Source organism: Vicia villosa, unplaced genomic scaffold (assembly GCF_029867415.1).
Source record: "Vicia villosa cultivar HV-30 ecotype Madison, WI unplaced genomic scaffold, Vvil1.0 ctg.000412F_1_1_3, whole genome shotgun sequence".
Classification (NCBI taxonomy): Eukaryota; Viridiplantae; Streptophyta; class Magnoliopsida; order Fabales; family Fabaceae; genus Vicia; species Vicia villosa.
Genome location: NW_026705189.1, coordinates 77,428 through 103,103, shown reverse-complemented (window position 1 = coordinate 103,103; position 25,676 = coordinate 77,428). Strand labels below are relative to the sequence as shown.

At 33.2% G+C, this 25,676-nt stretch overlaps 3 protein-coding genes across 3 annotated transcripts; all 3 read right to left on the bottom strand.

Moving 5' to 3' along the window:
- Positions 1–2,042: 2,042 nt before the first annotated feature.
- On the bottom strand, positions 2,043–9,657 carry LOC131627912 (uncharacterized). Its single transcript, XM_058898763.1, has 15 exons — positions 9,223–9,657; positions 8,912–9,103; positions 7,850–8,258; positions 7,303–7,421; positions 7,120–7,197; positions 6,603–6,743; positions 5,732–5,776; positions 5,463–5,629; positions 5,091–5,169; positions 4,939–5,024; positions 4,379–4,508; positions 3,830–3,962; positions 3,444–3,589; positions 3,034–3,220; positions 2,043–2,756 (listed from the first exon to the last, which is right to left on the bottom strand). Exons 1-15 carry the CDS (start codon positions 9,511–9,513, stop codon positions 2,551–2,553), a joined length of 2,409 nt encoding a protein of 802 aa, XP_058754746.1. The 5' UTR covers positions 9,514–9,657; the 3' UTR covers positions 2,043–2,550.
- A 2,971-nt stretch (positions 9,658–12,628) lies between these two features.
- On the bottom strand, positions 12,629–14,744 carry LOC131627905 (uncharacterized). The gene is made up of 6 exons (XM_058898757.1): positions 14,585–14,744; positions 14,382–14,469; positions 13,551–14,276; positions 13,331–13,467; positions 13,071–13,282; positions 12,629–12,991 (listed from the first exon to the last, which is right to left on the bottom strand). Exons 1-6 carry the CDS (start codon positions 14,742–14,744, stop codon positions 12,629–12,631), a joined length of 1,686 nt encoding a protein of 561 aa, XP_058754740.1.
- Positions 14,745–21,180: 6,436 nt separating this feature from the next.
- Positions 21,181–23,481, bottom strand: LOC131627903 (uncharacterized). Its single transcript, XM_058898754.1, has 4 exons — positions 23,042–23,481; positions 22,652–22,749; positions 21,647–21,717; positions 21,181–21,530 (listed from the first exon to the last, which is right to left on the bottom strand). The coding sequence occupies exons 1-3, from the start codon at positions 23,322–23,324 to the stop codon at positions 21,664–21,666; spliced, it is 435 nt and encodes a 144-aa protein (XP_058754737.1). The 5' UTR covers positions 23,325–23,481; the 3' UTR covers positions 21,181–21,530; positions 21,647–21,663.
- Between the last annotated feature and the right edge of the window lie 2,195 nt (positions 23,482–25,676).

The following is a 25,676-nucleotide window of genomic DNA, read 5'->3' as shown; positions in this document are numbered from 1 at the left end:
AGTTTGATCTTTTTAATAATCTATTCAAATCGAGTCAAACTTAAGTAAATTATTCTTTAGACCTTTGTTGGAATGTCTGACATAATTTCTCCTTTTGATATTTTGCGAACTAATTTGAAGAAGAAAATTTGTTGAATGCAACTCTGATTAACATTGTTCATGTATACAAATTAAGTTCTTAAAATAAATGTTTGATGCAACATATAATTAATTGAAATTAAACTTCATAGAATAATACGATAAATTCTCTTTAAAATATATAAAATTGTAAAAAAAAAAAAAAAAAAAAAAACTAAAATTTTATTTTAAAAACTAAAAAAAAAAACAGATTATCCATTAATGTAATGTCTTATACAATTAAAAAAAGTATATTAAATTGTATTAAAAAAAAATCTGAATTGGTACCATTTTCACACAAAATATATTAAAACATCACTGATATATATATATATATATATATATATATATATATATATATATATATATATATATATATATATATATATATATATATATATATATATATATATATATATATATATCCATCCTAGTAATTTTATTTTCCGGACAACCAAATTAAAAGTACAAGTGGCTATATTTAAATAAACAATAGTGGTCCGTCGACAGTTGATGCATGAATTCATTCTTAGGAACATAGATTCTGGTCCATATCATATTATTTTTAGTAATGTCAGTGTACTATTTTACTATAGCTTTGAATAAATTCGCATGAGACCTTAAATTTGAACTACCTTGCGTAGTTAATTAGTTATGTTTCAAAAACAAATTCAATGTATGATCTTACACAACAATCAGAATACCACTCGTGCCACAACTTTATCTATGCAAACAAAATATTATCCCAGTGTTTTATTTTTATAAATCAAATATCATCTCTGCGCCTGCACGCAGCTGCAGAAATTAATCTCTCAAATCTTGTAAGATTATAATAGACGACAAATTCTTCCTAAAAGATTTAACATTGGTGTGTGTCCATAGTTGAATTTAAGAAAATGTATTAATTTTAAAATATCCTATTATTTTAAAGTAGATTTATTTTAAAAATAGAAATTCGGTTTTGACGTGATAAGCTACTTTAAAGTAGTATTGATTTTAGTTCTACAATTAATTTTATTTAAGGTTAGCATTTGTATTTTTGAATGTAAAAGTAATTTAATAGGGATGGTTATTATATAGCCATATATAAATTTTATTTTAGTCAGGCTAAAGAGTGTCTCAACATACTGTATATAAATTTTATTTTAGTCAGGCTAAAGAGTGTCTCAACATACTGTTTAAAATTTTCAAATATAAAAAATATATTTTTAATTAATTAATTATTTTAATTTACAATACATTAAATAATTATTTTTAAAAAAACATACCTTTTATTTTTTTAAAAACTCAATTATTTCAATTTTCGTGTCCCAGCATTTTCCATTTTATTTTGAGAATAACTTTAGAAAGAAAGAAAAAGTGAATTGAAGAATAACTATAATTGTAAGAAATTATTTCTAAAACCAAAAGACTCAATTTCTTAACTCTTGACATAAAATCAAATTTAAAAACAAAATCAATTCTACTTTAAAATATCAAACATAATTTTATACTTTTAAATCAACTATGTTTTCAATAATTAACTTCAAAGTTGTTTAACATTAAAAAAAAAAAATTAAGATGCTTATCTTCACCGCAGTTAACACTAAATGAAAAATGTTATAAAATGTAAAAGTTTCTTGTACTAAAAATGTATTAGAATAGAGGGTTTGGTCAAACAGAGGGTGATGTCTTTAAACAATAGCAGATGGGAGTTATGTGGTCCTTTCCTCCCTTATAACTTCCTGTAGTTGCATATTTATCACATCCAACTATTCCTGCTCATCACCACAACATCATAGTGTGATTTCATTTAATTCATTATTGCATCCAACTTCGTGATGCTGACTCCTTCACACACAATACAAAAAAGCTTAAGAATTGCATTACACCTAACCAATTACAATGTAAAACAGACTCATAAATGAGGTTGTATAGAAATAGAATGCAGAAAACGACTGATAAACAATGTTAATCAAAAACTTAGTACTGTTACATTAACTGTTTTTTGCATAGCATTTCCAGCTAAACTGTCTAGAGTCATTCACAGTATCACAAGCCTACAAAATTGTTACGATGCAAGCTTACAATTTTTTTAAACGCTGAAGTCAACAACATTCATTACTGTCAAAACTTTCATCCACGAAGGGATACTAAAGAACATATATAACTTATAGTAACTAGCAAAACAAAACTTTAGGGTGGGGGGGACCTCTCTGGTACACTAGTTGTCCACTCTCGTACTGCGTAAGCTAACCATACAAAAAGTTCCCATTAAGTGACATGCCCACATGCAGCAGCTAGAATGTAGGGTTAGACATGTTTTATAGGGAGCATGTAACTACACCTCAACTTCAAGCCCAATCCTTATGCCTCTTCAGCTCTCTGTTGAATTAAGTGTAAGTGGTACCAAAGAAACAAATATCCTACAAGTGATTCATACATGTAGTTATGTCATTCTACAATTGATGTCCTTTTCTCAAGTAGAGACTCCAAAAATTCAGAACACAATTTGGAGAGGGGTGGCAACATATGTGATGACCCACTAAATATGGTTTCCCAAGACCTATTTGATGCAGCGGAGTAAGCCGATGAAGTTTTGTTCCTTTTTAAATCAAACTTGGGCAACTCTCCATAAATTGATGCATATCCGAATTGTCCTGAAATAGTGGAGGGGAGGAAAAATTAAAAGTTAAATCTTAAAACATGTAAAACCAGGAGAGAAAGAAAAGGGTGGAAGTATTTACATTTTTACCTATTAATTACAATTAAAAACAATTTTGATAACTAATTTCAATTAACTCTTTTTTCCTTTCCTTAAAAAGAAATAACACATTGAAAGGGATTGAAGCTGTGGTTTCTTCGGTCCTTCCATATATATGGAGAAAACAATTTAAAAACCTGATCTAAAAAAGAATAGAAGTAAATTTAACCCACCATTTTCTTCAAGCCCAACAAAATCATCATTCATAGACATATTTAGCTCGCGTGCTTCCTTGTCATATGGATCAAAGAGGATATATTCGCGATCTCTATTTAAATACGCAAGCAGTGTTTGGGATGATTTTCCATCTGCTTGTTCAGATGGATTTCCTTTAAGAAAAGCAACACTCCCTCCCTTGGCCTGAATAAAGAGTAAAACACCACAAAATTTTCCACGTTAAAGAATTCATTCTAGCATTGAACTGGCTAAAAATTAAAATAAGAAGCCAATTCCGGAAGATATGTCCAGTTGCAGTCCCAAAACAATCTGATTATAATGAACTTCTATTCCTTCAGAGATAATTATGCACAGCACATAAACGGAAAAACAAACAAAACTAAAAGGATTTGGTAACAGGCAATACCTTCGTTACAGACCAGGAAGCCACAGGAATAGGATCCGTTGCATTGAACACTAAGATTATTCCATTACCTTTAAATAAACTTTCATTTGATTTGGGAAGGAGAGCAAGGATTGCAAAATATGATAAATCTAATGCGCAGGCAACAGCTGCATGGATATGAATAGCAAATTTGTCAGATTAATACAACCCCCATTCAATGATTCATAGGTTACAAACAAGGACTATCTAGTAAAATGTAAATAACGGAAGTGACAAATATGATTACCAATAAAAAAAAAATAACAAGGGCGGGAAATTTCAACACATCTAAAGATATAGCATCGCAAGTTAGACGAGTGAAACTAGCATAATAAAAAAAAATCATAGGGAAAGATATTTCTTCAAACCTTCTATTTGAAGCCCGTATGACCACGAAGCAGCTAACTTTGACATACTCCAAACAGATAGCTGTGGTGTGGAACCATGAGATACAGAAAGAAGATACTCTGACTTTCCAACAAAACTAAGCCTACCAATTGGCTGGAAACAAAAAGAAAATGTTAGACCAGCAGGGCAGAGTACAGGTACAAATTAATGAGACCTAAAATACAGAACCGAAGTGATACTAAATAGGCATGTATTCTTAAAATATAACAGATAGAAATTATTTTCTGATGTGCTGTGTTTTCTTCCTCTTCTTTTATTTTCACGCTCCTGTATTTGATGCTTTAATGAATTATGCAACTAAAGTGCAAGCTTTGCTGCCTCCAACAGTAGCCATAATCTTCATCAAAATTCCACAAACTAATCACACAAGCAATAGCAAATGAGTTTTACCACAAGCATCAGCGTGAGGAGCTGGCTTGTCTTATTTGTTGAAATGGAACACACTTGATAAAACTTGTGTGAAGAAACACACAAACATAAATAGAAATGACTAGAGTTCAAAAGATCACCGATGGAGTCTCTCCTACAACAGCAATAAGCTCATTCTTGTCAGGATCCCACAATGTAATAATAGTGTCTGCTGCAACTGCAAGCACGGAACCATCAGCTGAAAAGGCAGCAGCTCTCATTGCCTTATTTCTGCAGGGGGTGGAGAAACAGCGTGATGAATTAGTTAGTCATATCATAAATGTCACATGATCAGCTATATAACTTTTTCTGCTTGCCCTATTGAAGATTAAAATTAGTATTCAACTATTCAAATGAGTAATCATACTGAAGATACGCCAAGGGGCCAGGTGACACAGTAAATAGAAGACTAAAATGCAAGGAATCTTGATTGAAATTCAAAAGAGAACTTTCACGCCAACACTAATGCTACAATTTTACTAATTAATAAAGAAATGTGCTCAATTGCATTAACCACTTTAATACAGCACCACAGGCAAAAGATGACTAGGGGTTGGTGAAACTTGCATATTGAAGGCAAAGCTTGTTAGTAAAGTTTTGTTTATTTTCTAACGCCTACAAAAGAAAATATTAAGTCTAGCAATTAAAGTAGGATTTATACTTATATGACCCAACAGCATGGCACATCCAACTAAAATTCTGTAGTGTCTGGTCTTTATGCTGAGTTGCTTCCCTGCAAACCCATATCTGAAAGAAAGAAAGAAATGTCACCAGGAAATTCTCTAAGCAATAAAAAAAGCTATCTAAAAATACCTTGAAATCTCCGCCATCAGATGTGCTGACAGCCATATGACGGGTCGGATGAAAAACAATGGCAGAAATATGAGCATCCCTGTTAATAAGAAAAAAAGTGTCAAATCCACTTTCTAACATATCTGAAGGTACAGCACACCTAACATTGTGATTCAGAAAAGTTACAACTTAGTTGAAAAATACAGATTGTGATTCAGAAAAGTTACAACTTAGTTGAAAAAAAGCAAACACAAGACTGAATTTGGTTAAGCAATGCCATCCTACTAACTTACAGCTGCTTACATAATGTAGGGAATCAGAAAGACTGAAACTAAAAAATAATCCAATGACAAACATTCTTATAATTCTTGTTCAAATAATTCATTGACACACCTGTGAGGCTCATAAATAAGGGTGGATATTGAAAATCTTTTGGTATCTGAATACAAATCCCAGAATTTCAAACAAATAAGACCTCCTATTCCTTCTTCAGGACGCTTGACTTCTACTGTACCCATCATAGAACCATCAATAGACAGTTCCACGATGGTCACCACTACCTGCAACCACATTATTCAATGAAAAAATGTAACAATCAATAATACTTGTATGCAAGGTTGTCAACGTATCATTTAAACAAAGCAATAGACAAATTGACATACCGTGACCTCGTCAACTGGTTGATAATTTCTTTCACATACTTGAACCTGCAAAAGCAACAAACTTCAACATTTTAAAATCCATGTGTTTAATTTAAAGGTTGTTAACTTTCACAACTTAAAGGCAAGGCAAATGCCAAGGAGAGTTTTTAGAGAAAGGAAATAAAAGTAATTAATAAACGGGAAAACATTTATTACATTGAAAAAAAATCATTTATTTACTGTTTTTAAGTACTTATATGAAACGTTCAAAAAAAAAGTACTTATATGAAACATTTAATAGAGCATACTACTTCTTAACCAGTGTTTTGAATCACTAGCAACACCCTAAAAGTAATCATGAATTAATCTAGACATACCAGACCAAACACCAAATCAATTAACATAAACTAAATAATGACGAAAATTTTAATTAAAACCTAATGATGTATATTTTTATGTGAGAGCAGTGAGTAAATCATATCCATTAGATCAAACAATAAATAGTCAAGATAAAAACACAAGGTCATGAGACCTTTTTAGTGGTCGTGGGCCCATTAAAAAATGTTTAATCTCAATCATCCATGTATGGGTGTATGGCCAAGTCTTAACCCTTGACTCTTGTATAAGAAAAGCTCTCTACTAGAAACATCCCATGAGTGTGTTAAGATGTTGACAAGTTTTGCACAAATACGTGAACATATTTTGTTCGCAGAAACTAGGTTTTAACTTAAATCAATTGTATATATATTTAAAATTAGTTATAATAACTTCACGAAAATAAATTGTTTTTAAGAAAATATAAAACCCGTTTTTAATTTAGTAATTTTTTAGGAGCAGGCGAATCAGGCAATTATAATAATTCCAAAAGGAAACTTGAACCTCAAGCTATTACCTCATAAATTCCACGATTGCCAAACAAGCTGTAGAATTGGATGCCATAATTCTCTGTTTGTACAGCCACTAAACCAGAAGTGCGGTCAAAGGCAGCTTGGCTAGAAATGCTTGCACATGTTTCTTGAGAAGACAAAGGGGGCTGGAAAAAAGTGAATGTAAAGGTTGTATCAAAACTATAACAAATGCACTTTCATGCATGTGATTAAAACACACATTTAATATATAGATAAAATAAAGAAGAGTTTTCCCTTTGTTCTTACAAGATCGTTTTCAAAAGGCGAATGACCATTTTCTTAACACGGTTCTTATATATTCTCAGCACAGTTAGTTGTGGAAGTGAATCAAAAAGTCATATTCATACAATAACAACAGCTAAACTTTATCCCACTAAGTGGGGCCGGCCAGCTACATGGATCATTTCCACCATAATGTTCTATCCAAAACCATGTTTCTAAGACACACTAACGACTTAACAAAAAAACAAGAATATGAATAGACTTAATATAGGAACTAACCTTTATCCCTGAAATAGACCTCATTACTTCCATTGAAGAGGTCTTTAATATATGAATTTGGTTATCTGCACAAGATATCTGCAGACCCTTAATTAGTTAAAACATTATAAAGAGCTACTTTGCTGTTGGGACATACCCATAGACTAACAACCATATGTTCGACTACACAAAGGTAATCCTCACCGAGGAAAATGAAGGATCTGGAGAATCTATAAAATAACGAAGTGGAGATCCAATTCTTGGTAAAAATTTCTTCTTTCCAGTGTCTAGCTTCCAAAGCACGAGAACTCCCTCCTTCCCACCTATTTAATGCCACACACAAATTTTATATTCAAAAAGCCAATAATTTTCTGCTCAACAAAGGATAAGACAGTTGGACCATCATTAACCTCATCTTATATTTGATTAGCACAACTGCTGGTTTTTGAAAGACTGGGTTGCTACTAGGTGTTTAAGAATATACACGATATTCAAAGCAGTTTGAAGGGTTACTTGAAACCCTAAAGATATATAGCACGTAAATAATTTATTAAACCTTAACTGGAGCAAGTATTGTTGCATAAGAGCCATCATATGACATACATGGAGAAGTTAAGGTCCACATAAGATGATTGGAAAAGTTTTCAAACCGAACAGAAGAAGAATATTCAAAACAGCATAGTTCTAGCTTCGCAAACAATCATTGTCCAGTTCAATGGTTTTTTATAATAGTTCCAGGCATATGGTTTACCTGAATACAAATAGACTCCATCCGAAGAAAAGGACAAGAGATTCACTCCGGAGGAGTGCCAATGCCATGTGGAGCATGATTCAGCATGATTGTTTAGCCTTACCCCGGGCTTCGATTCCTCATCAGTCAATGATGTTCTATTCAACACCTCACCACTGTCCCGAAAGTTCTGAGCACCAAATCCTCTAAATATCAAAATTCTTCCGGTTACATCGCCTGCAGCCACAATCCTCTCAGTTGGATGGAATGCAAGAACTGCAAAGTCTTTTGAATGATGCAGGGTAATCTTCTTCAAAACAGCAGAATCAGAGTCCACTTTAGGAAGTTTCCATATATGAAGTCTCCGTTTGTCCTTTATGCCCAAAAACTTTCCACATGGACTAATGGTCAAATGTTGAGGCCGTTTAGTCTGCCATAGAGTGAAAATGTTCAACTTAATAGGATCAACAATAAATCAAAAATGACTTCTAATTAGACGATCAATAGTGGTTTATTCAAATTTCACACCGCAGCAATGCTGTAGTGTAGCTATAGTCGTTATCTGACAACATTTTGTACTAAATAGCATATCATATCGCATAGCAATGGTGTAAATAGTTCAACTTCTGCTACACTATAGCAAAACAGCTATAGCAAAATAGCACCAATATACACCGCAGCAATGCTGTAGTGTAGCTATAGTTGTTATCTGACAACATTTTGTACTAAATAGCATATCATATCGCATAGCATGGTGTAAATAGTTCAACTTCTGCTACACTATAGCAAAATAGCACCAATATATCCGCTATTTAACAACACTGTCAACAACCCACAATTTATATCATCATTTGACAACATACAATTACAAAACCTAAAAAAGTTTTAAATACCAAGGTTCCGCGAAAATAGCCGCGACAAAACGGTATCAGAAGGTACCGATACATTTATTCACCATTTTTGCGATAAAAAGCAAATTATGGTTAATTCGCACCGCGACGACCGCAATCAGCGTCGCAAAAAGTGTACCGATCGAAATTGCGAAAACCTTTACATCTGGTAAATACTACATAATATAGTTACCTCTTTCACGGTAAAATTGGAAAGCTTCTGAAAATTTGTCAAGTTACACTTCCTGATCTGTGCAGTACGAATCCTAGGCTTATTATCTTTATCTTTATCTTTATCATTTTCAATTGGCATACACATATACGCATAAACATTCTGCTGATTTCCACTCTTTTCCTCTGAAGAGGACAACAACGAAGGTATAACCTAAAACATTTAAATCCAAAAAAAAAAATCAATTCAGAAAAAACAAACAACAGCTATAGCATCAACAAGTAAAACAACGATATAGAAATGTAAATTGAATAGAGAAGAAGGAGTTGTACCATGGAGATAATCGGGAGGTGAACGTCGATTGTTTTGATACATTCGAGAAGTGAGAAATTCCAGTAACGAATGGTTCCGTCGAGGGAAGAGGTCCAGCAGTAGGACAGAACATTTGAGCCAGGGACGACCGTTACGGAGGTGACGGTGTCGGTGTGGCCGTCCAGAGAGGAGACCTGTAAGGCGGTGGCGGTGCTGAAGATGGCGACGGAGGCTCCGCAGCCGACTAGGAGACGGTTGCCGTCGTTGGAGAAGGATGGAGGATATGAGACGTAGCTTTGGCCGCCTCTCATGGTTGGTTTGACGGTGGAATTTGTGGTTGAGAGAGATGGAGGCTGTGGCAGCAGAGTTGAGTGAAGGAGGCGCCAAGGGAGGTACTGGTTGTGTTCAGGTATAAGGGTTTTGGGTTTTTGTTTTGAGTTTAGTGTTTACCGTGTGTTTTTGTTATTATTACCCCCACCATCTAAGTTTCATTTCTGCACCTCCTATTTAGTAATAGTAATACATGCACCGTATTGGACGTTTGGGCCGAACTACCATTAGCGAATGAGTTTGAAGCAAAAAGTTTACCCAATGCTCCTACGATTATACTTTCTTCTTTTTAATATATTAAAATAATCAATTTTATTCTTTTGTTCATTTATTCTCACTCCACACACAAAATTTGATATAATTTATTGTCACAATATGTCAAAATTGACCAATGAAAATTGACACGAAGATCCTTGAACAAATATGAGAGCTAATGTAATTCACGAGTGAGACTTGACAAGGTTTTATATTCATATTTACGATTGGATCTAGAGAGAGTTGTTTGTTTTCTAGACTTCCATGATATGAGGGAAGAGTCAAGGAAACACCAAAAAAAGCTTAAGACAAATCTTCGAGCAGTGGGACAGCTAGTTCAATCTGAATCAACAAAACTTAAAAGTTTAATGGGAGATGAAGATGAATAGAATAACCTTATGGCCTTAGAGTTAATGAGATATTTCAAAATAAATTGTGGCAATTTGAAAGTGGACCTAACGGGGTGACTAAGTTTTTGGACAACAAAGGCAATGTCAATCTAAGTTAATGTTAAATAAAGAAGTTTGTCGATAAAATTTCTAGAGGGTAGTTCTTTATGATATGGAAGGTAATCAAAATTATGCAGCTTTAGAGAGAGATCATAAGGTGTGGAACTAGGCTTATCATCAATGTAATCTTTGTCTTCAAGAATGTAATCACTAGCTTCAAGAAGCTCAAAAGAGTATATGTGTTAATTCACCGAAACCTCATTGTTAGATTGAGCTATTTCCAATCCTAGAACAAATCTCAGCTTCCCAAGGTCTTTGATGTGAACTTTTTAATCCAAAAACTACTTAACATGCTGAATATTAGTATAATCATTTTGTGATAATACTATGTCATTCACATACACTAATAATGCAGTAAAATTAATGCACCTTAGCTTAGTGAACAAAGATAAATTAATAATAGAACGAGTGTAATTGAGAAAGAACAAAACTACATAAAGCGTGGAGTATCATTGCATGCTGGCTTGTTTCATGCCATAAAGATTCTTAATTAGCCAATAGACTTTAGCAACATTAGAAATTGAATTCTGAAGCTTCAAACTTGGAGGCAACATCATGTAGACTTCTTTATTGAGGTCATTATGGAGAAATGCATTATTGACATCAATTTTTCAATGACAATGTATGAAAGTAATGTTCTAATTGTAGTCATTTTTGCAACTGGTGAAAAAGTATTAAATTAATCAAATCTTACCGTTTGTGTATAGCCCTTTCCAAATAAACAAGTTTGCAACAAGGATGACAAATGTATTATAATTGTCTAGGCTTCGAGATACAAGAAAATTAGAATTTGGAATAATAGATTATTGGATGGGTTTGTGATAGGAAGAACGATAGGAATTATCAATATATACATGAGGCATAGAAGAATCGGTGGAACATTGTTCATGTAGTGTAGAAAACGTAAAAAAAGATTCATAATATATGATATTTTTAGATAAGAAAAATTCATGTGAATTAAGATCATATAGAAGGCAACCCTTGGTACCTTCTTTGTATCCAAGAAAAACTGATTTTCTTTCTCTATAATCAAATTCAGTTCAATTATTTTGGATGGTGGGGTGAAAGCAAGGTAGCCAAAGACTTTAGATGAACTAAGAAAGGTGGTTGTTGGTGAAGACATTCATATAGGGATTATTTTGTAAAAGTTGAGTTAAGATTCTATTAATGATATGAACAATTTGTTGAATTGAAAAATACCAAAAATGGTAGGGATATGGAATTAGAAAGAGAGGGCTCGTGCAACATTGATAATATGTTGATGTTCCTCTCAACGATACCATTTTGTTGATGGGTCTCAACACAAAGCATTTGATTATGGATGTCTTTAGAATCATAAAATGAAGTTATGATAAGCTCAATTCCATCATCACTTCTCAAGCATATAAGTTTCTTATAATTTGAGTATCAATAAAAGAAACAAAATTTATGAGATGGTTTTTGATTCCACCTCTACTTTTCATTAAAATTACTAATGTAAATCTACTAAAAGACGTAAATCAAGGTTAAAAAAAACCAAAAACATAAGGGGAGGCTCAATGTCCCCAAATATCAACATGCAGTAAATCAAATATTTGAGTGGAATGTGTAACACTATAAAGGATATATATATATATATATATATATATATATATATATATATATATATATATATATATATATATATCACAACGAGGATGATTACTAGCGTATTTTACAATATAGAACATAAAAATACATTTGTATATTGAATCATAACCATGAGCCAATCTATAATGTCAAACATTGGCGAAATAAGTTGACTTAGATGCCAGACATGGAAAAATATAGTTACAAATTAAAACAGAAACTAAATCAATATCTTGAGATGTATTTAGTAGTGAAAAATCCAACACATACAATCCTCTAAAGTTTTTGTTGTACCAATCACTCTTTGGTTCAAAATCTGCACAATGGAACATGTATCAAGAGAAAACAAGAAATTTGCATTAAAAGTTTTCAAGAATTTGGGTATTAAATAAAGTAATGTTGCAATTGGGAACAAGGTAATCAAGCACGGGATCTTCAATAAGATTGGATGGCCTGTGAAAGATCGTAAAAGCAAGATCGTAGATCGGCACTTAAGATCTTACCAAAGGGCAAAATGGTAAATTAAAATAGACAAAAATATGAAAATTATAATACATGAACAAGATAACTTATAAATCACAACATTTAACTAATTTAACTAATAATTCTTAACCATCAACCCCTAATTTAATAAGCTCAAAAGGTCAAGTTCAAAATAAGTAGCTTAAAATGATCAAATTCAAAATAAGTAGCTCAAAAAACATAAATATAACAAATAAGTAGTCTAATCATCTAAGATATTATGCATTCTTATATCATGATAGTCATATAAATCTTCCTCCTCATTCTCATCCTCATTCTCTTCCACTTCAATGACACCATCTTCAACAATGGAAGGAACATCTAAATCATCACCAATAACACCACTAGCATCTTCTCCAGCATCAAGTGTAATATCTTCATCATCTTCATTATCCTCCACATTCGCGATCCACTTTTCCCCTTCATTTTCATAATCAATTTCATCAACCTCATAGTTAGCACTCTTTCTCTTGTTCTTCTTTTTCCCCAATTTTGAGTTAGTCATCACAAAAACTACCTTATTCATCGTGTTTTGCTTTAAGTGATTCCTCTTCTTAGTATGAACCTAGATGATTATATAACATAAATGATTAAAACACAATAGATATTTAGAATACAATTGTTCACTATATTTGAAAACTTACCCTTTCAAAAGTACTCAAGTTCCTTTCACATCTAGATGAGTTACATGTCAAACTAAGAACTCTGAAATCAAACCACTGCAATTCAGGATGACCGCCTCTATAAGAATCCCACCATTGTGTTGGTATTTTAGTTTGAAGTGCAAATGTAGCAAAATCACTACCAAAAGATCCAGCTTTTCCTTTGAAATCCTCAAGTTGAAGATCAATCAAGCCTTTTCATTCGGGATCTTCCAACATTCTAGCCAAACATTCTTACATGCCATTTGTAACTTCATTATCAATAGTGAATCCCGGAGCATAACGCAAGATGGGGTTCAAATAAAGGCCTGCAGCATGTAATGACCTGTGAAGTTGCTTATCCCACCTTTGATCAATTATCTTCCAAAGGGGATTGTAGCTAAAAGAGAGAGAGAATAATTTAATTACTACTCAAACTAGATGTATGATTATAAAACAAAAATTAAAGGGGAATATAGTTACCTCTTAGCAATCCCATTAAAGCTTAACCGAATCTTCTCTTTCGCCCGATCCATTTCTTCATAAATAAATCCCATGGTCGACTTCTCATCGGAGTCCACCATACGCAACATTCTAATAAGTGGGAAAGCGCTCCTCATACAATTCAAAACATTCTTCCAAAACAACTTATCCAACACAATCTCTTCCACAATGATTCCATCTTTACTCTTTGCAATTTTGCTAGTCTTCCATTCTTTCGAATTGAACATATTAATTAGTTCACCTCGATGGTCATTCAAACATCCCAATGTCAAATAAAAAGTGGCAAAACGAGTCATTGCAGGTCGAATCAAATCAGTATTGTTAGTAAACTTATGCAACAAAGAAATAAGACTTGTTCTTGCATAAATATAAGTTATGATCTTTTTACCCTTAACAATTGTATCTTTATGGAGAGGTATTTTATTCTCAAAATCTTCCAACATCAAGTCAATGCATTGGGAAGCACAAGGTGTCCAATACAACTTTGTTCTCTTTTCCATCAACAATTCCCCTGCTGCTTTATAATTGGCAGCATTGTCGGTAATAACTTGGACAACGTTTTCTTCCCCAACCTCTTCAACAATATCATCTATCATCTTAAAAATCTTACCAGTTGTCTTAGTTATATCACATGCATCAATAGACTTCAAAAAAACAGTTCCTTTAGGACTATTCACCAAAAAATTCAGTATAGTCCTTCTCCTCCTATCGGTTCAACCATCCATCATTATAGTGCATCCTAACTTCCTCCAAACAGCCCTATGCTCCTATAAATCTTTGTTAATCTGACCATAATAATAATCTAAATACTTCACTATAATTTCATGATAGGTTGGTGGCTTAAATCCTATACCATGTTTTATAGGAGATTCAAACATTTTTTGAAACTCTTCAGACCCTGCAACATTAAATGGAATAGAATTATTGTAGAAAAAAAGAGCAATATCCTTACATGCATCCTCCCGCAAATTCTGCTTAAATTTATCATTGATAGTGGTCTGTTTCTTGTGTACTGGTGATTCCTCTTTTAAACATATCCTTAGGTGTTATCTCCACCTGACTTTTCCTTTTTCCACTTAAACAACTATTGGCAGTAGAATTATCATCTTCAATGCTAACTTCTTGTGACTTTTGCAGCAACTTTGTTTGTAATTTGTAAACCCTATCCACCATTTTAATCTTGATGTCTGATAAGTGCAAAATTGTAGTTATTTTGTATATATGTTTTGTTGCACTTATCGATACTTTTTGTTAATACCGTTCGAATAATACCCCGTTTTGTGCATAAATACGTATACTTTGTGAATAGATATATTTTCATACACTTTTATACTTTTTGATAGTTTTCTATTCATTTTCTAGGTATTGAGGCACATTTGGAGCATGAGCAATAACGTGTCGAAGACACGGCTTCAAACGCGCGTCTTTGAGCATCGAAACCAACTCGTCAACGAATAAAGCTCAAAACCAAAGAATAATAAATCACCAATTTGGTTGATATGTTGTCATTGTTAGATAGGAAATTGAATAAGCTTTCCAACGCTTCGAACCGGGCGTAAATCGGAGTTACGGTTCTCAAGTTGCGCCATTTTTACTAAAAGCTGTTTTTTCAATTCGGCAGGTTGGGCGCGATGCGCGCTCCTGCGCGCGACGCGCGCTGTACCAGATCCAAAATTGCATAAATAGGCGAAAATCATATTTTTTTTAGGTTATGTTTTGGGTATTTTTGAACCCCAACTCATCAACCTTCAATTTTTGGCCATTATAGCTTAGAAAACAACATTTATGGCTTGCTCATTGATGATTCGGAGTCGGGAGCTTAGTGGATCGTGTTTGACACCGCGAGAAATTGGGTTTTCTTCTCTTCCTCTTCTCTTTGTAACCATTTATGATGGGGTTTTGTTGTAAGTATGCTTTGTCTATATGTATATTTGTTGCTCATGGTGTTGTTTAATGCTTTCATTACAAATCTTCATTAGTGATTGCTTTCTCTATGTGGGTTTGGATTGTTTCAGACATGGATGATTTGAATCCGGGATTAGGAAGAACATTTATTGGGTTTTAACTCTAGATATAGGTTAGAACTTGGTATTCACTTTAGTGTCGGTTCTTAATGCTTCAGTGTTGCTCGTATTGTGCTGAGAGATCGTCGACGCGAGTAATACGGTCGTTGTCTCACTTTGCGTTAGACATAACCTCCGTGTGAGCGATACGTGATGATGTTGATTTGTAGTTTAGGTTGATTTCAACTGAGTAGTAAGTTTAAGTATTTAACGGGTATATGAGTTTCAAATCTCGAGAGTCTCTATTGTCCGACTAATGAAATTATTTTGTGTTCATAAGTTAAATTTCCGCATTTACCGTCTAAACCCATTTTAACCTGAACTCAAGAACTAAGAATCCGTCGAACGGCAATTCAGTAGCACCGATCTCTGTGGACACGATAAATTCCCGGATAAATATTTCCAAAACTTTTGTTGCTTGCCGCTTTACCGCCACAACAATGTCATCTGGAACGGCTAAACACATCTTAGCATTATTATGGGTTCCAGCCAAATGATGTTTAAAACGATAAATACCTCCTGTAACTTCACTCTCACAGAATTTACACTTCACTCTTTTGGTAATTGGGTCAAGTAAAACGCAGTATTCCCATGTCGGGTCAATTTTCATTCCAACAGCATTTTTTGCGGGAGTAGGAGTGTAACAACCCGATTTTATTAGTATTTTTATTAATTATATTAGTAATTATATTATTTGATGTTTTTAATATTTATTTATTTATTTAGTTATTATGTGATATAATAATCATTTGAATATTTGATTATGTATGTAATTGTGCTATTTAGGTTAATTGAGTTATTAGAATGATATAACTAATTGGGCCTAAGTGTTATAATTATGATACTAGAAAGATTGTGGGTTAATCCCAAATAAGAAAAGAGGGATAGTAAGAGAGTTAGGGTTTTAGAGAGTTGTTTCATAACATTCATTTTGGAGAAAGAGGCAAAAGAGAAAGAGAAAAGAATAGAAGAGAGAAGAGAATAGGGGGTTTGTAGATTTTCATCAAGAGAGTGGATTTGAACTAGAGGTAAGGGTTAGAATCCAAGTTCTTATAGATTATATGATTGGTTAATGTGTTTGTGTATGTATTCTCTTCATCTTTGCCATTTCATGAAAACATAGAAAAATTAGGGTTTATGCTAATTTCTATGAATTTGTATGATTAAACATGACTTTGATGATGAATGTTGTTTAATAATGATTAATACTGGTTGTATTTGATGTTTATTGATGTTTGGAAGTGATTTGGAATGGTGGGTGTGTGATTTCGCAGTTCTGTGTTCGCTATTATTTTTCTGCATAATCGCATGTCCGCTAAGCGGATGCTGTTTGTTTTTGAAAAATAAAGAAGGCTCGCTAGGCGGACCCATCCCGCTAAGTGGAGCTCGGTTTGTATTTCGCTTATGCCTATCGCCACTTGAAGCAGGGTTGTTGAATTTTTATTTCCATAAGCCCGCTTGAAGGCCGCTAAGCGGACACTGCTGTATGGAGCTTTTTCCAAACTTTGAAATGTTGTATCTTTTGATTCGCAACTCCTTTTTATGTGTCGTTTGAAACATATTGAAGCTTAAATAATTGTCTATATGATAGAGTAGGATTGGTTGGCAATTGTTTAATTTAATTATGATGTTAATTGAGAATAACATGTAAATATGTGTGTGTGTGTGTGTGTGTGCTATGGATGAATTGTGTATGATCAATGTTCATGGATGCATTATCAGATGTTAATGTAATGAATTATGTAATTGATTTGCTAAATACTAGTTGATGTGGAATAGTTTAAATTTGATGTTAATATATGGATAACACGTGATTACTTATGTGTGCATTATGAATTAATGACTTATGACTAATATTCATAGATGTGTTAAGTGATGTGATATCCATGATATGTTGGAACGAATATATATATATATATATATATATATATATACTATTTGAATGTGTCTTGTTGATAATGATTATTTAAATGTGTATGTATCGAGATGTGGATTGAATAAATGTTAATGCTAGACTTGAATATGTGATTGATTGATGTATGTTAAGTGATGCATTGTTTGGAAGTGAAATCATGTTGTGTAATGTTATGCAAAGTTGTAAAGATGTGGTTGTGTAGTTTAAGAGATAGAGAGATCGTCTTAAATGCACGAGTCTTGTTTTGTTGCACACGTACACAAGCATGAGTCTTTGAAAGTGGCAATGTTGGGTAATCTCGCGAAGGTTATTTACTTGTCCCAAATCTAGCGCCGAATGAGATTTGAAATCTTAACGCGGAATGAGGCTTTTTGAGGTGGTTATCTAGTCTATAGAGGAAAGACAATCGGCGTGACCGAAAATGATAACAGATGGGATCCACATGCATATCGCATTGAGTCACACTTGAGTCGCACGTGTCGGTGTGAAATATTATTGTTGGTGTGATTTATGTGATATGAATTGTGTGGAATGATGTTGTTGGATATGCATATATGTGGATTTGGTGATTCATTTGATATGAATGGTTGTTGGGTTATGAATTTGATATACGTGATTGGAACATATGTGATGTAGATGTGAATTTATATGTACTAATGATATATGTATATATGTGGATATGTGAATAATGTTTGATCGCTTATAATTGAATGAGCTAAGTAGTATGCCATGAACATGGGAATCTTAATATATTATATATGGATTGTTATTTTGAGGAGAGTGATAAATTGTGAAATGTATGCTCGTTTATGTTTGCATTTCCCATTATTATGTTTTCTATAATAATTTGAATTCTCACCCTTCTGTTTGAATGTTATCCTTTGTTGGTAACGCGCAGGTTTTCGAGGATAGTGGTGCTTCGAATGAGGCTTAACTTAGAGATTTAGATCTCTTGTAGAGTGTGATTTATGTGATATGAATTGTGTGGAATGATGTTGTTGGATATGCATATATGTGGATTTGGTGATTCATTTGATATGAATGGTTGTTGGGTTATGAATTTGATATACGTGATTGGAACATATGTGATGTAGATGTGAATTTATATGTACTAATGATATATGTATATATGTGGATATGTGAATAATGTTTGATCGCTTATAATTGAATGAGCTAAGTAGTATGCCATGAACATGGGAATCTTAATATATTATATATGGATTGTTATTTTGAGGAGAGTGATAAATTGTGAAATGTATGCTCGTTTATGTTTGCATTTCCCATTATTATGTTTTCTATAATAATTTGAATTCTCACCCTTCTGTTTGAATGTTATCCTTTGTTGGTAACGCGCAGGTTTTCGAGGATAGTGGTGCTTCGAATGAGGCTTAACTTAGAGATTTAGATCTCTTGTAGAGTGTCGTGACTAAGTAGTCATTTGTGCTATGGTCATATGTAACACATGGGATTTGGGTTTATATTTTTATGACTCGATGTTATGAGATATTTGTTTACTCATATTGTATTCCGTATTTGATTATGTTATTTTGTTGATGAGTGGCCTTGAGCCGAGATGTTAAGACGTGGTGGATAATGTATGGGAATCATCCGATTTTACCATTTATTTGATGAGATGATTATTCCACTGTGGTTTTGCATGTTGTTTAAATCCCGTGTTATTTGGAAATGACCATTGCATGTTTAAAGATAAAATGTAGTTTTATTTTGAAATATGTGTAATGCCCTCGTGAGATGCATGCTTCTTTACTCTGATCTATGCAAATGTATGCCTTATTTGTTTAGTATAGGATTGAGGGTGTTACAAGGAGCAAAAGCACCACTTTCAGCAGTTGATGAAAAATTTTGTGATCCTTTATTTGAAGTCATTACAGAGGGAAGAATCGTGGGAGGAAGAAGATGATGAAAAGAGGGAGAAGATTAGTTGATAGCAAGGTGAGAAGAATGAAGATGGTGAAAAGTTTCTGTTTTTGGTGAAAGGATGAAAGTATCGTGAGGAAGAAAGCTGCAGCCGTTTTGTGTTTCTTAATATTAGGGTTAGGAAGACACAACTTTAAGTAAGACAAAAATTTGGGTTCACTTAAAAAATATGACCCGGTTAGAAAGCCCAACAAAACAGACCCGAATCTATGATTTTTACGATCTTACTAAAAAGATCTCGATCTTGACTACAAAAGCATACAAAAAAGATCTTTGCAAGATCTTAGCACTAAAAGGCAATAAAAGATCGTAAGATCTTACGATCCTACGACCCATATCTCGATCTTGACTACATTGATTGGGAATGTAGTAAGCATTATGAAGGATAATTGAATTGGACAAGAATATTGTGTCTGCTATGAGAGTCACTATTTTATCACCATCTGGCAGTGACATGGAGATAAATGGAATGTTATATATAATGAAGAAAATGTTTGTAAACTATGAGTGATATGGTATGTTGCTCCTGAGTCTATGACCCAAAGAGTGGATATTTTTACCCATTATGAAAGTGAATGTAGAAGTAAAAGCTACAAGAAATGAGATAACCAAATTGACCGGGAACGACACAAGTAAGAGGAATGACATACGTGCAATTACGAATTGGTCAAAAAATTATAATATCTCCCACAAAGTGGTTAAATGAGTAAAAAGGACGAGATAACATGATTACCTTGTTGAAATTTAGCCAATTCCTTAAGGAGATCAACAACTCTACAAACATCACCTTGTGTTAATTGTTTCTCTAATCGCTTCCAAATCAAGGAGACTCAATCATACCAAATAATTGATTTCACAATGGTTTCAGAAATGCATCGTTGAAGCCAAGAGAGGCACGTGTTGTTACATCCTAACTAGGGCTCATGAAGGGAATCTGAAATAGTAGGAAGATTTAGAATGACGTCAACAAATTTCAATTTGTTCTTGGAAATTAAGGCAACTCGCATGGAACGTGACCAAGTATGATAATTCTTGTTATCCAAAGATGTATTAATAAGAATAGTAGGAAGATTTAGAATGACATCAACAAATTTCAATTTGTTCTTGGAAATTAAGGCAACTCGCATGGAACGTGACCAAGTATGATAATTCTTGTTATCCAAAGATGTATTAATAAGAACATCTGATGGATTTATTTTGTCAATAATGGATCAATAGTTTTTACTTGCTCTAGACAATTCAACAATCTTGATTCTCATTGATATATCTTATAAAGATACATGACATGATTTTCATATACTAAATACAATTAAATAAAAATACTAATCAACAAATTAAATAACAAGTTGTATTTGATGATCAAATTAAAGTTTAACCAGTAATATATACTTCTTCTCTTTTTTTTTAAACATTTTAAAAATATCTCTCTTGCTCCATAAAATCAAAATATATTATTAAAGGTAAGCATTATCATTTGAAATTGATTTAATTTTTTTAGAATATTTAAGACATATATTAGGCCATACTTAGTAATATGCATTGTCACATAGACATTGACATGGAATAAAATCTATTTATAATCACATTATTAAAATACTTAATTATCATATACACTATAGTTTTCTCTTGACAGAATATATATACTACTGTTTAAATCTTATCAAATTTGACAAAAAATAATAAAATTATCAGATGATCCAAATCAAACCCTGTCATTTCATAAGGCATACAAAATGTTTTTGGAGATAATAACATTGTCGCCATAAGAATGCAAGTAACAATGTTTTTCCTTAACCAAATGCAAATACAAAAACAGCTCCTAGGCAAGGAAAATTGAAACACTACTTACTTAAACTACAATCGAATACAAATACGATACAATACAGGAACAAAACAAAAGCATTGAATCAGAAGATCAATGGTTGTAGATCAAATAACTCTTGAACATATCACAAGAATTTTTGTTTGTCTACTCCACATGTAAGTACGAAGGTATAAATATACTCAAAGCAAGAGTCTTCGCGTCTCACTTTTGATTAAATCCTACATAAAGATATCAATTGCACTTATGTGATATAAGTACTTAAACTAAAAGTGCTTAATTGGACTTTTATCCAAACAAGGACTAAGTATTGCAAAGCAAAGGTAATAAATATTACCATCAGCACTAGGCAAGTCAAACATTCTGTACTTTGCTTGATACTTCTTTCACTTTTACATCTCCTTTCGCCTACAATGAAATCACATTGATAATAATCAAAAAGAGACACATTAATATACACCATATGTATATGAGAATTCATACATATTCATTTTTCACTCTTGTAACTTTTATCAGACTCCAAATTGTTCTTTGCTAATCCTCATCATCTCTTGTTGTTAAAACTGAAATTGAGCATGTCCTATCTGGCTTGATAAGACTCAAATTCGGCACACTCGAGAATCACTTAACCGATTAAAAATAATAATGATAATAATCACTAACTTCATTTTCAAGAAGAGGTGGAAATGCCCTTATTTAACATGTTCTTTAGCTTTAAGTCATAGTTTTTAGGGTAACTTACATATAAAGCATGTGGCCCAAAGGAAGTCTTAACTTAAAAGGCTTACTTATATCATTATAAACCCCTTAGATTAAGCTCAATGGAACTTGTTTTTAAAAAAAACAAGAGATTTTGTCTCCCCCTTCTCGAGGAAGTGAGTATAATTGTCTTAAATTTTCGGAGACCCTGTGTTGGTTAACAACAGTTTAACTATGGTAAAACAAATAGAAGCCCTATATGTCAAATTTTTGGGCTCTGTCCGGTAGCATACCTTGCACACGCTCAAAGACGGCCCTGAAAGTGAGTATTAGACTGTATGGCATATGGAGTTGTGATATTAATTCTGAGCTTATTGTACAACTCGTCGAGCATTGCAGCATAGTGAAACATACATTTGTGATTTCAGGACTACATGAAGAAAATGAATGGATTGAATTGAAACAAAAGTTCATTTGAAAGACTAAGCTAATAATCTAGCACAAGAGACATCATCACATATATCTTGAAATCAGAAGAAATCTCATGAAAACAGGTAGAAGATTATCCAATTCCAAAAGCATATTAAGCAATATTCAAGTGTTAATGAGTACTAGTTTAATATCAAATGAATAGCTCGCTCACCGTTCCGTTGGTCTCATAATAATCATCAAGAGCCCATTGATACTTCGACTGATTCAACCCAAACCAACGAGCCAAATGCTCATCCAAACTTGAATGAGCTGTGAAACAAACCACTTAATTAGCAAAAATAAACAAAGATAATAATTAATAATTAATCAAAAACCTCAACAAACAAAATCATGCATTAAAATACTTATGAACCTAAATATTCTGTATTTAGTTAATCATCAAATCAAACAAATAATAATTAAAAAAAATTCTAAAAATAGAAAACATGACTCACTCACTCTTCACACAATCACAATCACAATCACAATCAAAACCAAACTTTTCAAGTTTCAACAACTCATTCCAAAATTCAACTACTTTGACTGGTAAAGTGAAGATTACCAGTTTGAACCTTGTTAACAGCGTTCTTGAAAAATCCAACAAACGAAGAAGAATCATATGATAGGGTTTTGGAAGACGGTACAGGGTTATGAATCTGAGGTGGAGGAGGAAGGATCTTAGCGTGATGGTTACCATTGTTGATGTTTGGTGAATGAAGAGTAGTAGGAGTAACTGGTTCGGAAGAAGAGGGTTTAGGGGTTGAAGGCGGCGTCATGAAAACGGTGTACGGTCCAATTTTTCCGATGACCGGCGGCGGCGGCGAAGATTCGGCGTTGGTAGACATTGCCGGAGAATGAGAAAATTGGTCGGAGAATGAGAAAGACAAAGAAACGGAGTTGAAGTGTGAAGAAGAGTAGATGTGGTTGGAATGTTTTGTTTTTGTGAAGTGTAGTGTACTTTGCTAGTTGTTTCGCATTCTTTTCTTTCTCTTAACTCAACTATACTTTTATTTACTCCCTTTTATTAAAGCTTTTTACTTTTTGCTTTTCTATGTGTATCTAATAAAGGCATTTCAAAACTTCAATAAAATTCACCTATTAATTTCTGATTTTAGTGAGTGTTTTTATTTACTCAATCTATCAATGTAAGAATTGAAATTAAGAATGAATACTCTCTCTTTAAATTTTACATGTTTTTTTAAGGTTAAATTTGTCAATTTTGTATTCATTCAAATATAATTTTTATATTCTTTTTCAATTGTATTACATTACTTTTTTCTTTATCTTTCTATATATCATCTCAATTTTCTTGAGAATCTCTAACTCACCCATTGGAACTCTCACCTACCATGCGAGTTGTCTAAAATGTTTTTGTTTTTGTAGATGTATTTTCGAAAACACTATTTTTTTTTAACATTGTTTTGTTCCGTAGATATATACGAAAGCTTTCGTAGCTGCATCTACGGAAGCATTTGATGTTATATTCACGCCAGACTCTTCCTCTCCCCTATTCTTCACTTTTCTCATTTCCAAACACTCAAACTCTCCAAACCTCAAATATCAAACTTCCACAAAACTTGTTTTCTTTCACTCGAGTTCGGGCGATAACGTCAACATGAACTATCAACAAATTCCAACAACTTCCAAATTTAATTTAATCGGTAAGTTTTCGACATTTCCAGTTATTTTAGAGTATTTGTAATAAAGTTAGAATTCAATTTTTAGGTGTAGAAATGATTGGATAGTTTTGGAAATATAGTTTAGAGACAAAGTAGGTACTGTTTGATGTGTAAAATAGACGATCAATCCACCAAAATGGGGTTTTTAATCCTCTGACATAGTGACCAGACGCCAGCATTGCGTTTTTGAGGTTTTCAAAATCTTTAGTATATTCATCTACGGAAGAATGGAACGTTGGGTCATTCCGTAGATGCACCTACGGAAGCAACCTAGTTTTTTGAAACGTAAGGTACTTCCGTAGATGCATCTACAGAAGAGCAAAATTTTTTCTTTCTTTTCTATCTAACTCGATTTTATTTGTATCACAATGCAGACATTATGGCCGACCATCCAGACCGCATTATACATGGGAGGACTGCACATCATGCATCCGTGCGGCGTGAACGGATGCATGTTGATAACACGAAATTATATAGTATATTTGATTTGATTTACATAAGTAATATTTGTATTTTCTTTTAATTATCTCATTTTATTTTATTATTATGCCAGTATTTTTATTGTTTTAGATATTTAGGATATTCGAAGACTAGTTGAGGAAAGGAAAGAAATCGAGAAGAAACCGTTCAAAAAGCCAAAGAAATGGAAGGGAGGTTATATAGCAAGAGGGGGGTGAAGAAGAAAAGAAATAAATTGAAAAGGCCGAGCCCACCTCACAAGGGAGGCGCCCGCCTCCAAGGCTACGAAGGCCCACGTCTCCACCACCCATGGTGAGACGCCCGCCTCAAGGGGACTTGGGTCCCACGTCTCAAGCAATGGGAGACGCCCGTCTCCAAAGGATTGTGGCCCCCGCCACTTACCCATTTTCTCCAATATTTTCGTGGACAAATTCCAAGTCTTCATTCATGTCCTATATTTTCTCAACTTCTCCCACCATGAACTCCACTATCTCCACTACCTCTCCCATGATAACTTCCAACAATTCTCACTATATAAGGAGGGGAGTATTCATGTAAAAGGGGGTTGGACCATGCTCTGTCCCAGCCATAGTTTTTTAGCATTATTTTCTACATTCCAGCAATTTATTTTTCCAGCTTTATTTTTCCAGTCTTACTTCTTTTCCGGTTCTTTTCTCACAATAGCCTCTACACCGGAGACTATTATGTACTTTACACTATATCTAACCTTACGTTAGATTCTAGTTTTTATTTTCCTTGTTCTATTTTCTCCGTTCGAGCATCTGCATTCAAGTATTTTGAAGTTGAAGTTTAATTCCAATATCATTTAATTCCAGGTTTCATATTTATAATAGCTTTGATTTATTTAATATTATTGCATGCTATATGTCTGGATGTTATTGAATATGCCTGAATATATTAATTACGATTGTTTATGCATGTTTAATTTAATGAGTATGTTTAGTTAAATCAATCTGATATCGGTATGTAAATTAATCTAACCAAAGGGGCCGAAATAAATTGGCATAAATAACATTTTATTGAAAATTACCTTTTTCT